Source organism: Rhynchophorus ferrugineus, unplaced genomic scaffold, assembly GCF_030347505.1.
Source record: "Rhynchophorus ferrugineus isolate W39M unplaced genomic scaffold, kcgeb_rfMv2 rfM6, whole genome shotgun sequence".
NCBI lineage: Eukaryota > Metazoa > Arthropoda > Insecta > Coleoptera > Curculionidae > Rhynchophorus > Rhynchophorus ferrugineus.
In genome coordinates this window covers 2,688,796-2,702,723 of record NW_027472585.1, presented here as the reverse complement: position 1 = coordinate 2,702,723, position 13,928 = coordinate 2,688,796, and the positions used below count along the sequence as shown (strand labels likewise).

The following is a 13,928-nucleotide window of genomic DNA, read 5'->3' as shown; positions in this document are numbered from 1 at the left end:
GTATTAATAGTATTAATACCTACATAATAATTTATTACAATATTTTATGTAGGATGATGACATTGCCGCTGTAAGAAACGGAATTTTAAGCATCCACAGAGTAAGACGAGGCGGAGACGATCCTAATCACCGTGAAATCACCACTTTAAAGATGGAACTTCAACAAATAATGAAAGGAAACTATGACTACTACATGCAAAAAGAAATTTTCGAACAACCCGAATCAGTTGTCAACACAATGAGAGGTCGTGTTAACTTTGAAACTAAGGTGAATTAATTATTCCGTCAGATCTCATTGAATATTTATTTTTGATTCGTTTTTAAGACTGTTGTATTGGGTGGCATAAAAGAACATATCCCAGAAATCAAGAGGTGTAGACGGCTCATGCTTATCGGTTGTGGTACATCATATCACAGTGCAATTGCTACCCGACAACTTCTGGAAGAACTGACCGAGTTACCGGTGATGGTTGAATTAGCTAGTGATTTCTTAGACAGGACCACTCCAGTTTTCAGGGATGATGTTTGCTTTTTCATTTCTCAATCAGGTATGTAACAAGTAACTTGTTGATCAGTTTAAAATATTTAATATATCACATGGGTTGAAATATCCCGAGCCTAACGCATATATGACGCTAGTTTTATTGTATTCGCCGCTTTCTCAGTTAGTAGTAACTTTCAAAAGAAAGCTGTCAACACTTCATGATATTCTACTCATAAAGAGGACACGACTTTTGTTATTTTCAAAACAATGGATCAAAAACAATTTCGTCTTTAATTTTACGCTGCTTCTTGATGGGAAAAAACATTGTTCAAGCAGAGCATTGGTTTGCTGACTTCAAACATGGTCGTAGAGACATCATGATGCAGAACGCAGTGGACGTGCAAATGAACAAATGTAACACCAGAAAACATCAAAAAAAATCCACAAAATCGTTTTGAATGATCGAAAAGTGAAGTTGTGTGAGTTAGTTAACATCGTGAAGATATCAAAAGAACGTGTTGGTTTCAATTGCATGAGTATTTGACTATGAGAAAGTTCTGTTCAAAGTGGGGCCGCGTTTTCTCACTGTTGACCATAAACAAGGACGCGTTGAAGATTCCGAGCAGTGTTTGGCCATGTTTAAACATAACAAACCGGAGTTTTTGAATCGATATGTGACAATGGATGAAACATGGATCCATCACTTCACTCCGGAATCGAAACGATCGTTATCTGAGTCAACAGCAACTGGTAACAGGCCAATTTTGATGCAAAAGGTAAATCATTCTACAAAAGTGGTATTGAAATGTTAGAGCGGCGCTGGAATGATTGTGTGGCTCTTGATAGAGATTACGTTGATGAATAAAGCCAATTTTGAACATAAAAAATCCCACGTTTGCTTTGTTACTTCCGAGACTTTTCAGCCCATGTGTTAATCATACTGATTTATCAATAATATATATTTTAGGAGAAACTGCCGATACACTCATGGCTTTACGGTACTGCAAACAAAGGGGAGCTCTCATTGTGGGTATCACTAACACAGTAGGTAGTTCCATATGCCGAGAATCCCACTGTGGTGTACATATCAACGCTGGTCCGGAAATCGGTGTTGCCTCCACAAAAGCCTACACCAGTCAATTTATATCTTTAGTCATGTTTGCCTTGGTAATGAGCGAAGATAGATTATCTCTACGCAAAAGGAGAGAAGAAGTAAAATCTTTGATATACATCGAGTTTTAAAAATCTTAAAACATTTTTATCTAGATTATAGATGGACTGAAGAACCTCCAAGGTCAAATTCGCAAAGTCCTCTTGTTGGACGAAAAAGTCAAGTCTCTAGCTGAAAACTTGTACAACAAAAAATCATTACTTATCATGGGTAGAGGATTTAACTTTGCCACATGTCTAGAAGGAGCTCTGGTAAGAATTTCGGTTTGTTATTTAAACGGCATAGTAACGAATCCACATTTTTAGAAAGTAAAAGAGTTAACATACATGCACAGTGAAGGCATCATGGCTGGTGAACTTAAACATGGACCTTTGGCTTTAATTGACAACACCATGCCTGTTATGATGATCGTAACAAGAGATCCAGTATATATCAAATGCATGAATGCTTTACAGCAGGTATATTGATTTTTATCTATGAAAAAATTGAAAAATACTTTTCACAGTGACAGTGCACAGTCTGAATAATAACGCTTATTTTTTTGCAAACTGTTGTTAAATTTTATTTTTATTTCGATTTGTAGGTAAAATCTCGTGACGGAAACCCCATTCTTATCTGCGAGGAAGGTGATGCTGAAACAATGGCCTTCGCAAGCCAGTATCTGGAAGTGCCCAAAACCGTCGATTGTTTACAAGGTATTTTGACTGTCATTCCAATGCAACTTCTATCATTCCACATTGCTGTCAGGAGAGGTTGCAATGTCGATTGCCCACGTAATTTAGCGAAGAGTGTTACTGTAGAATAAGTATTAAGTTAAACGTTTACACTAGGGGCCACTATAATAATTCTACTAGCGTACCCACCCTGAAGGTAATGCTAGAATTGAACAGAACAGACTATCGATATGATAATAAAGAGATGCATTTTTTAAAATATTTGGAAATCAATAATTTCCATTAATATATCGTTGGTTAAGGTTATTTATGTATACTAGAGACAAGATAATATGTTTTTATCCATTTATTTTTAAGCCCTACTCAACTTATTTAGATCTCAAAGAGATTAGCCAAGTATTACGTATTTTTACATGCCCACAAGATTTCAGTAAAACGTTGTTTTTAACATTATTACGTTAAAGGTTGAACATAAAACTTAATTAGAAATTAATTAGTGCAATATTAGTGATGTCAAAATTGTTATGTTTATATTTTTGATATTTTATTCTTTATCATATTATATTTTGTAAAGAAATTTATAGCAATAAATATGTATTCACATATTGTGTTTTACTAAACCTACAGATTACTTTGAATATATATGGCTTCATAATATTGAGCATATTTAAAGATTTTACTAGTAAAAATTACAGTACTAGTGAGATTAAAATATTATTTATAACCAGGATAATTTTTGATAAAAAATATACCGTACACATAAGAGTTGATAGTAACAATTTTAGTAATAAAAATTATTGAAATGATACCGAAACTTTAAAAATAAAAGTAAACCACATTTTTAAAGATGTATTTTTGATCAGAGGTATTTTCTGAATCGATTTCGTTCTAGAAATGTCGATGTTAACATGTCGAACCACTACCTCTAAATATCTACTATAAAAATGTTTTACATCATTTACATAGAACTAGATAACAAAAGAAGATCGATATATAGGACTCACATGAATTGACTATGAAAATTTGAAGGGATCGAGTCTTTATTTATGAGTTGATGATATTACGACTAATGAAGAGTGGGCTGTGTACTACAATAACGTGGTAAAAATATAGTAGACGAAGCTTTACAATTGGTTGTTTGGTCAACAACTATGAGATTGAAGCAGAAAATTTAAGAAGACAATTAGAAGTGACATCTAGCCTTATTACAATTTTAGCAGAAAAGTGGCAAAAACTTAAAGATCAAGATGACATATATATTGAATGGTCTAAAATGTATATTTATATTTTAATAAATTCAATTTGAAAGCCATTAGGCATAGGCGTACAATTTCTAAATTTGCGCAATTATGCCTACTTTGATTAGGTTGTTGAAATCTGTGAATGGAGGCCCAACTGACGTAACTGGAACCTACATCTGAAATTAAATAAAGATATAACTTTATCTTAATTAAAAGTGCCGGAATAGCCCATAAGCAAAAGCTTAAGGTATCACGTCTTGGAAGGCACTGGAAAAAAAATTGCTGGCACATGAAATGTTTACTTACGGATGAGAGCCCACAGGCGTGATTTCTCAGAGCATCAAGTAGCCTTAATCCGGCACTGATTAAAATACAATATATATAGTCAGGGTAAAGAAATAAACAGACAAGAAGAAACAATAGTTTATTGCTTTATTACCATAGTATCAAATATGTACACTCATATAAATTAAATAAAAATGCATTATTAAAAATAAAAATATAATTTTAACTTTTTCTTAACCTATAATATCAACTAAATTTGGACCTATTGGGACACTGACAATAGAATACTTGTAGAAAAACGAATATAAATATAAATGAACATTCGACAAAAAGAATGAAGAAATGATACAGTCCAAAAAATTAAGTAGGTTTGCAATAGGTTATAAGCCAGTATAAAGTAACATTATTCATTCGAAATCATATGATGAGCAAGATTTGCGAATACATCATAATGCCATATCAATATGTCGAAACTGATCAAACTAAACAAAACAATTTCAGATATTTATTAACAAGTTCTGTAATAAAATGATATATAGTTTATTATACATAGTGACAAGGTCATATAAAAAATATGCTTTGTGCACAACCTTTTCAGATGCCAAAAATATGTTATTAAACAATTTGACGATTTAATTTAGTAACAAATTTTTGCATTTATATATTTCTCCTATACATCAGAGCAAAATAAATGCAATATTTCTGTTACAGGGTACAAAATGAAAAAAAAACAATTTTTTAAAAATTGAATATGAATGTCCCACACTTGAAGAAATATAACTCCCCTCAAAAAAAAAACAACTAAAATAGCGTATTCGTTAAGAAACGGGCACGTGAAACATAATAAAATGCTCTGATTAATTGCTTAAAAAATAACTACATATATTTTAACATCATAAGATCGATAAACGTATGGAAGTATTGTAATTTAAATGAACTTTTATAGAAAACTAAACTTTTACAATAACCTTGGCACAGGTGGACTTTTTGCTGCAATAAAAGGTTACCATTCAATTTACTATAAAAGCTCTTGTTATATCAACCACTTGTCAAAACATTTCTCGCCCTCAGTATATACGTGAAAATAAAGTTTGAGTTTGAAAAATGTTTTACAAAACACATATGAGCTATCCTAAATATTTACTTTTAAAAATGAAAAACGTCACATTTTTAGAAGTAGGAGTTTAATTGACATTTTTTAACAGTTTTTTTTGCAATATAAATTAGTAATAAACTAGTAAAAAAATTATAAATTATATACAAAATTAGGTACTGAAAATTTTACACATACACAGGTTGGTTTGGGTTGATAAATAGTGACGAGAGCCTGTGCTCTAGTCACTTTTTAAAACACCTTAAAAGTTTTAATAAATATCAGTCAAAATTTACCTCGCTAAATTTATCCACGCCACTCACTCTCATCAAGCACCCCAAAGTTTATTTATATATAATATATATTCATAAAATATGCAGTATTAGAATTTTGAATAATACGGAAAAACTTTGATTACACTCTGATCTGAGTGTGCATTTTATAGTCCTTCATAATACTCAAAATTATGTTAACAATACTGGGAACTGCATATTTTAATTTCTTAACAATAAAAATTATGGACCAATTCAAATTCGATCTGGCAAACAATAATCAGAGATCAGTAATCAAATGTACAACGATCAGCAGTCACATGTACAAAGGGTGTATATAGAATGTTAAATGAAAAGAAAACAAAAGCGGGCAACAACAAAAATAGAAATTTTAATGTAGAAAATATACGATATCCATAGATATATAAAATAAAAACCTATATTCTAAATATTAATGATATTTTATATAAAGCTTCATCCATATAAGTTTTCTTGGAACTAAGAATTTCGTAACAACCTATATACACGCAATTTCAATATTTCTCGAAACCCTAACATTTCTTTATATTACATAAAAATTCATTTACACCAATAACAATGAAAAGACCAAATATGCTTTACTAATTTTATATATAAGTTGGAGTTGGCTAACTAAATTTTATACATCCAAAATAGTTTACTGACACTGGTCTGTTACTTAACTGAAGTTAGTCAACATGTGTTCTGATGAAAGTGCCATTGATGGTAAAAAAAACTGCCACTCATACATAAACCAGAATAACATAACAATGGTGTTCTCTTCGTCTTCTATTCTAAGTTCTTGCCCAATGCTCCATTCAAATCCTAACCAGTTACATATACATCGAGAAAATCCTTCAATTTGGTATGAAAAAACATGTATGTATTTTTAAAGAATGATGAATTTGAGTATTATAGAAAAATCACTTTATTTCGCTATGTACACGTGCTGTGACATGGGATGGGAATCAGAACCTGATTAAAACTGAAGCGAATTTCGCTTTGCTTAATTCCATATAAGACCCAGGTTGAAAAATAAGAAACCAACAATTAAGTTATATGGCGCGTCTAGCAACAATCAGATAAGCTTTCTGAGTTCGATTCTTCATCGTGGAATGAAGATTTCTCGTCGGGATCATAGTAGAGCTCTGCGCCTGGGAATATATACCTACTTGGAGGGATCAAGTAGAAGGTGTTCGGCGGTAAACGATCTGCCATACTTTTTTTGACTTTGGGCTGCCAGAAGCCGCGCATATCTTGGCTCTTATCGTCAAAACATGTGGTCGTGTCTGTCTTTTTCAAACCGCACGATGGGTCATTTGCGGACAAATCCAAATTGAAACTTGTACCCTCCTTACTTTCAGTTTCAATATCTGTGAAGTTGGAATTTTCACCTATGCCAGAGTCTCGTGCTGAATCTATGCTGATGTGCCGTTCTTTAATTAGTTTTCCTAAAATAAAATCCAATAAGTAAATTAATAAGTAATATGAAGTAATTCTTATTGGTAAAAAATAGTCACAAATTATATTAATTTACTGTAAAAATATAAATATTTGAATGAAAATAGCAATTATAGATCATTTATATTGTTACTATAATTATTTAATTTTTTTATTAAAAACAATTAACCCTAAATTAGTGTTGGGAACTATGGACTGAAATCGTTTCAGTCGCTATTTTTGGTTCGACTAATTTTATTACTTTTTACCAGTGACTGTTTCAGTCGCTGTTTTTGGTCCGACTGATTTTGTTACTATTTACTATCGACTGTTTCAGTACTTTGTACTTTTAGTTACTATTTTTGGTTATACTAGTTTCATTCGACTGATTTTTAACGTTCTGGTCCTGTCGTCCTAGCCGTGACCTTGACAAAAATATACCCAATTTATGGTTACATTGATTTATATGTACATAGCAGCATTTTGAAACGATATTTTTCAAGATTGTTAATGTAATAGGGTACAAAGATTAAAATTGCGAATGATAAATAATAAAATACTTTTAACTATGGCAATAATAGGTAATATTTCGATTACACTCTCGATTTTTCTTAAAAAATATTTCCGATCAATAAATAAACAATTTATACAGGAAAGAGTTCGTACATTTTCGTTCTGACAACACGAACTAAAAAAGACAGTCGAACCGTGCTTTTGACCGAAAATAGTAATTACTATTTTGAGTCGCTAGTTTTTTGACTATCGACTGTTTTGACTGTTTTCAATCGAGAGTTCCCAACACTACACTAAATGTTTCATCATCCATGTGCATCATTCAAATATTTATTCTGCTACCCTGGACATTATAGCAAAAAGGAAAGAGAAAGATTCCTAATGACAATCAGAATATTGATGAGCCAAACTTTTTTACTTACTACCAAAGACGAAGCTTATGAATATCCAGACCTTCAAGAATTTATGAATCAAAATCTTAACTACACATGGATATTTTTTTCTAATAACCATTATAAATATTTATTTCACTGAGGCCATAAGTATACGAAAAAAAAAAGTTAAACTATATATTGTTTTTCTATTATTTAGGGCCTTAAAAATAATTTAGCAATATTTCAGTTCATTGTTTTGTGACATTTCAGATCTTGAGAACATTTTGAGAGTGTGCTACTTTGATTTGATTTTTTTATTAGAATGACATTTATAATGTCAGGCCTATGTTTCCTACTTGAAATGACACAAGTAAACAAACTAAAGTTGTTAATGTTGAAGTGTGAAAACGATAAAAAAACATCTTATCAAATTGACCGGGTGACAACACAGACAAAGCCACTTTGACTGAGATAAAAGTGATGGAGTATATACAGAAGAGTTTTGAAGCTTTGGTGAGATTAGTGTCAATATAAATGAAGACAGTGTTACTTAAATATAACCTTTAACATAGAATGACTTAATTGGGCTACTAGATTTTGAATAGAAATTTTGGTAAAGAATATTCATGGGGATGTCTGATCAGTGGAGTATTCAAAAAACTTAATGAGAATAACTGTTACATTTATCAGAAAATTATGTAAACTGACACTTTTGTTGAACCTTTATTAATTTTTTTATCAATAATATTTAGAAGTAATTAATGCAAATATGTAATAAAAATAAATGCTATCAATAAGATAGAAATCACAAATGACACTCGAATTGAAAATAGTAATATAACATATATTAACATTAAATACTGACCTTTGATATTACAGGTACAAGTAATTTCATTTTGTGATGAACCAGGATTGTTAATGGTAGTATTAGAGGTAATAGAAAATTCGCAAGTACATCTAGAAACCTCATCTGTGTCTTCTAAACAATTGTCTTTTAAACTGCTTGAACTAAGACTGGTGCCTGAATCTCGCCATTTATTTATGTCAAAGGTAACATCCTCGGTGTAGGGCAATAATTCAGTGACTTCCGTTAGTACCTCAGACGTGTAAACTCCTTCTTCCCAATTTTGACCCAAACTATAAAAAATTGTTTTATATTATGTGCTGACTGCGCTTCTAATTTAAACTTACAGCCGACAAATATGATTAATGATGGCGTCACAATCGCCTAAAAGTTCGATATCGAAATGGCAATGTGGCAACGGTTCCCTGTTAATTAAAATTTGCGGGACATTGGCAGGAAGTGAGCTCGGAATGAGTGCAACAGGTCGGACCTTCAATGAGCTGCCGATAACTAACAACAAATCACATTCTGTTTTATCAGCTGACATAGCCTCATGGAAGGTATTTGGGAGTCCCTCACCGAAGAATACGATATCCGGTTTCATGATACCAGAAAGAACCAAGTCCTAAAAAAAATTACACATGTTAAGCCAATTAAAAGATATACCAATTATCCTCATATACAAAATAGATTATTGAAACACACCTTATAATCGGTTCCTTCACAGCCAAAATCATCGGTAGACGCTGAATTTGCTGCATTCAAATGACATTTTTCGCAAAGTGGTATTTTTTGAGCCAAAACAATATCCCTAATTTTATCAGCATTTACTTTGTGCTCACATTTAGTACAAGTTGCAGTTGCAAATGATCCATGGCATTCAATAACCCTTTCAATTTCAGCTTCTTTTTCCAGCGTATCAATATTCTGCGTATAATTTCTTAGGAGTTTGTGATGCTTTTCCAACAGTTTAATAAACCTAAATTTAAACAATATATACAGATATGAACTGATACACGTGTTTAAAATATATACCTATGACACGGACTAGGTTTAAACTTTCCGGGATAAATGTCCCGGGCGAACTTGAAGAATGGCCTTGGATCTTGACTGAAGAAGCTTATGTCAAACATAGCCTGTGGATCTGGTAAGTTTGGAAAATCTATGGCCAATCTTGAATAAATGCCATCTCGAGATCGAAAATCTGGTATTCCACACGAGACAGAAACTCCTGCTCCAGTAAGAACAATTATTTTTTGGGCACCTAAGAAATGATTTGAGTTTATAACGAATGTATAACAAAAATAACAAAACAGTACCTTTCAACAATCTAACTACATCATCCAAAGTATTGACATGTCTAAGCTTGTTTCTTTTAGGTGGTTCCGCAAGCATATTTATTACAATTTTCCATAGTGTCCCATCATCCATATAACGAGGAATGTGATCTAAATCCACACCTGAAGAATAAATTTAAAATCTTTTTAATATAAAAATGTATTACAATATAGTATAACAATTAATTTAGAATTTCTTTAAAATTACTTCCTCACAATATTAGAATAATTAAACTATATCAGTACCTAATCCTGTTAAAACATCTCTTGGATTAACACCTTTCTGGATTTGTTGCTGGATCCAAACAATATTGCTAGCCATTGGTTTCCAATCTTGGCCACTTAAATCTGAAAGTCCACTTAACTCACTCAAGTGACTGACCGTTGATGTATTATCGTCATCATCTTCTACATCCAAACTTTCCTAATGTAGAAGAAACAATGTAAACAATTACCAAAATAACTAACAATCCTATATTAACCTGTGGAGTGTCCACCTGTTCATTTGATTGTGGAAAAAATGTTTCTGATAAACTGGATAAACTTGCTTGCAAATCTCCAGCATCAGTATGAGGGGATGTGTGATGTGATGGTGTTGGCAATGATTCCATTGTAGATGCTTCATATCCTGAGTCACAATCTGTTCCTATTCCTATTAACGAAAATATGGCATTAAACAAAAAGCTGTAATGTAAAATAAGTCAATTTATTTTCACTGCATTTTAATGTGTATACAGACACAAAATAGATATATTGATAAGGTATAGATAAGGCTACTAAAATACATTTTGTCACTTAGCATCATTATGTTACAATTAATGTTTGCGTCGACTTATTCCGTTTAAAAATGAAAGTTGCAACTATTAAAATCGTAAGTAAATTGAAATTCATATAATGTATTTAAAAATATTATTTCAGAGAGTATTTTCGCTTCTATAACATATACAACTACTAATAGTAACTAATAACTACTGGTAATAACTAATGTCATCAGTTTACATATACGTATTGGGATAATTTAGTTGCGCCAAATAACCACAAGGAAAATGACAACCGCATTAAACGCACTGAAAAATGACATTAAAAAAAATTAGGAAAATTTTTTTCTCTAAATGAAGCAAAATTGATGGAAAATTGCCAATTCAAACTAAAAGAAAATTGTCATTGAAAATCCGTCCTTGGTTATGAATAACAAAATAGGTAAATAAAAACAACTTTTTAAAAAATATTTCGTTTTATTTTGTAAAATGATTTTTCTGTTATAAAAATAACTGAAAAAAGATCGAGAAATCTTCTAAAATCAGTTGTAACAAGGAAAAATGTAAATTTGGAATATCATGTTTGCAGACACCACGCCTACAAAATGTCCGCAAGTTGCCTTTGTTTCTTGTCGCCATGTTGGATGAAAAGTTTTTCCTAAACAATCAAACATATTTTGGAAATTTTACCTTCTGTGATATCAATCGGGCCTGTTGTTGATGTGGAAAAACATGAAAAACCATTACTATTGCACAATTCACTGACGTTAGTTTCGCCAAAGTCGATTTTTATTCTCTTCGCGCTTGATTCGTATTCTTGTACGTCAGGATAGGAATCCATCTTTGACACGAATAAAAACCTTTTCGAGAAGCAAGTAGCCGGAAGAAGACAACATCAACGCTCTCTAGCGGCAAATTTTACTTATGGACGGATCTGCCATCAGCAAGCTATATAGTCCACGAGTTTGTTGAAAAGTATCCAGAACATCTGAAAATTTGTAGTTATTCTTTTGTGAAATAATTTATAATGCCGAAAAATAAAGGTAAGAGTTTGATAAGACATTTTTAAAACATATGGTAACCTATATATTACCAATAAAATATTTTAATATAACATATATTATTTGACATTTCCTAATAAATATGAATGTATTTTTATTATTGTACTTTTATTTTATATTTGATTTGTTAATTTAAAGACATTTTAGTTATGTTTCGACAAGTTTATTTGTACAAATATTTATTTTTCTTGGATATATAACAATATTTTAATATCCATACTTAATTTATTTTGACAATAGACTTCATCTATAATTATATATACATATAATATAAACTTACTAACACTTGCTAATTTTATGTACTGTTACTAAATATAATTGTTATTTTAGGTAAAGGAGGTAAAAATCGTCGTAGGGGTAAAAATGAGAATGAAACTGAAAAACGTGAATTAATTTTCAAAGAAGATGGTCAGGAATATGCACAAGTTACTAAAATGTTGGGAAATGGGAGATTAGAAGCAATGTGCTTTGATGGTGTTAAACGTTTATGCCATATAAGGGGGAAGCTTCGAAAGAAGGTATGTTTATTATACTTACATCTCTATTATGGCAGTTCAGTTTATATAGATACTTAGATACAGATATTTAGTATTCATATATATATAATATTTACAGGTATGGATAAATCAAGGTGATATCATTCTAATAGGTTTGAGAGACTATCAGGATGCCAAAGCTGATGTTATATTAAAATATACTCCCGATGAAGCTCGTAATCTAAAAACTTATGGTGAATTCCCAGAATCTGTTAGAATTAATGAAACAGTTACATTTGTTGAGGATGGTTTTGATGAAGACATTGAGTTTGGTGATGATATTAGTTCAGGAGATGATGCAGACCCAGTTGATGGTATCTGATGGAAATGGTTATATAATTATTATCAGAAATGTAATGCAATAGCCGGTTGTTATTACATTGTTAAATTTTTGGCATAATTTCTTAAATAATCCTAAAACATCTTTTATTTAATTTTTCCAATTGACAATTTTCATATACGTTGTTTTTTATTTGTTTAGATATAAATATATTTAATACTTGAACTTTAAGGTATTATGCCAATATTTAATAGATTTCTTATAGAAATAAATTATTTGAATTGTTTTAATTTCTGTGTATAGTCAATCTATTGAACATCTCTGATAAATATATTATATCTAGGTAAATATCAACAATATGTAAGGTTTTAAAATATCTATCAACCCTCCCATTGTTTGTAATTTGTATTAGAAAAATTCGACCATCTGAGAATTGCATTGTATTTATATATTTTGATAAATTTTAGTTTGTTTTTATATGTTGTAAATTATAAAAATATACTTCCGAAACCCCCGAAAAGTTTTATTAATTCCTAATTTGAATTTACTCAAAACAGTATTTATTTACAAATATTTTATGGTAAAGGAAGAAATATGAAAATACTTTAATTATATGTTTTGATACTAAAAATTAAAGAGTACATATTTTTTGTATCTGGTAATTTGTTTCCATTATTTGATTGTTCGAAGTGGCTTTATCAAATTTGAAATTATACTTCAAAAATTTCTGTCAGCAATAACTAATTGCAGATATAAAGTACTAAATAGAAGTAAACGTCTTTTAGAAACAAAGAAATACATTTTCTTTATATTGTACTCCAATTTTTATTTTTCAAATATACCTCAAATTAGGGCCATCAAAAAAAAATATCGACATTAAGTTCTATCGATATTTTTAAAAATTATCGATAGATTGGAAAAAAAATTATTATATGAACAAGTAAAAAAAAAATAGGGATGAGGGCCACCATTAAATATAGATATAACGGTAAAAAAAATTGTTATTTTTTTGCAATACATATTAATATTTTTAATAAACCCTTACAATTAACACCGAAATTCACTAAACATTTCAAATTATGCATCAACTTAAAAAGTTTGTTGAAAAAAATTAAATTTTTAGAAAACATAATTAATTTTTTTGAAAAAATATGGGATTACAATATCGATATATTGGCCATAAATATCGATATTTTCCGACATTCCTATTTAGTGGAAAGAAATATCTGAAATATATGGATATAAATATCGATATATAGTTTTAGATATTTTTTTAAAGATATTGATATATGTTTAAAATGAAGTACACATTTCAAATTAGATTAAAAAATCAAATTAAATGTACAAAAGTTTTATTTAGTGGAACAAAACTCAGAGAAATATCGATATATGGTTTTAAATATATTTTAAAGTTATCGATATATCTTTAAAGTACCAATTAAGTACCAATTTCAATTCGATTTTTTAATTTGTTTGAAAAAATGTATAATGATATCGGTTAATACAAATATCTCTAAATCAGACAAAAATATCGATCTTTTTCGACA

The 13,928-nt window shown here is 30.3% G+C and overlaps 3 protein-coding genes and 1 long non-coding RNA gene across 8 annotated transcripts in view; 3 read left to right on the top strand and 1 right to left on the bottom strand.

Annotated features, from left to right (window-relative positions):
• LOC143198784 (glutamine--fructose-6-phosphate aminotransferase [isomerizing] 2) overlaps positions 1–2,932 on the top strand; it is a 35,864-nt gene extending 32,932 nt beyond the window's left edge. For all 4 annotated transcript variants that reach the window (XM_076408262.1, XM_076408260.1, XM_076408259.1 and 1 more), the window contains 6 exons: positions 53–268; positions 326–548; positions 1,452–1,696; positions 1,751–1,906; positions 1,961–2,113; positions 2,239–2,932. In XM_076408262.1, coding sequence (XP_076264377.1) covers positions 53–268; positions 326–548; positions 1,452–1,696; positions 1,751–1,906; positions 1,961–2,113; positions 2,239–2,460 — 1,215 coding nt within the window. In that variant the 3' untranslated portion in view covers positions 2,461–2,932. The remainder of the gene's footprint in view (positions 1–52; positions 269–325; positions 549–1,451; positions 1,697–1,750; positions 1,907–1,960; positions 2,114–2,238) is intronic.
• Positions 2,933–3,978: 1,046 nt separating this feature from the next.
• On the bottom strand, positions 3,979–11,364 carry Sirt1 (Sirtuin 1). Of its 2 annotated transcripts, none has more exons than XM_076408255.1 (9): positions 11,195–11,364; positions 10,229–10,398; positions 9,993–10,170; positions 9,729–9,869; positions 9,445–9,673; positions 9,115–9,388; positions 8,757–9,034; positions 8,431–8,702; positions 3,979–6,689 (listed from the first exon to the last, which is right to left on the bottom strand). In XM_076408255.1, the coding sequence occupies exons 1-9, from the start codon at positions 11,343–11,345 to the stop codon at positions 6,307–6,309; spliced, it is 2,076 nt and encodes a 691-aa protein (XP_076264370.1). In that variant the 5' UTR covers positions 11,346–11,364; the 3' UTR covers positions 3,979–6,306. The 2 variants fall into 2 exon arrangements, with proteins under 2 accessions (XP_076264370.1, XP_076264371.1); XM_076408256.1 differs by lacking the exon at positions 11,195–11,364 and adding an exon at positions 10,486–10,728 and having other exon boundaries at positions 10,229–10,430.
• LOC143198783 (uncharacterized) lies at positions 10,482–10,836 on the top strand. Its single transcript, XR_013006287.1, has 2 exons — positions 10,482–10,617; positions 10,665–10,836. It is a non-coding gene; the product is annotated as an uncharacterized LOC143198783 (long non-coding RNA).
• A 44-nt stretch (positions 11,365–11,408) lies between the features above and the next one.
• Positions 11,409–12,901, top strand: eIF1A (eukaryotic translation initiation factor 1A). The gene is made up of 3 exons (XM_076408257.1): positions 11,409–11,547; positions 11,896–12,083; positions 12,181–12,901. The coding sequence occupies exons 1-3, from the start codon at positions 11,532–11,534 to the stop codon at positions 12,421–12,423; spliced, it is 447 nt and encodes a 148-aa protein (XP_076264372.1). The 5' UTR covers positions 11,409–11,531; the 3' UTR covers positions 12,424–12,901.
• Positions 12,902–13,928: the final 1,027 nt, after the last annotated feature.

Coding starts and splice junctions, on each gene's coding strand:
- Sirt1 (XM_076408255.1), bottom strand. CDS start 11,345: ATGGATTCCTATCCTGACGTACAAGAATACGAATCAAGCGCGAAGAGA. Junction 9,870..9,992: donor AGATGTTTTAACAGGATTAG/GTACTGATATAG, acceptor TTTATTCTTCAG/GTGTGGATTTAGATCACATT. Junction 8,703..8,756: donor ATTAATCATATTTGTCGGCT/GTAAGTTTAAAT, acceptor AATTTTTTATAG/TTTGGGTCAAAATTGGGAAG.
- eIF1A (XM_076408257.1), top strand. Junction 12,084..12,180: donor GGGGGAAGCTTCGAAAGAAG/GTATGTTTATTA, acceptor TAATATTTACAG/GTATGGATAAATCAAGGTGA.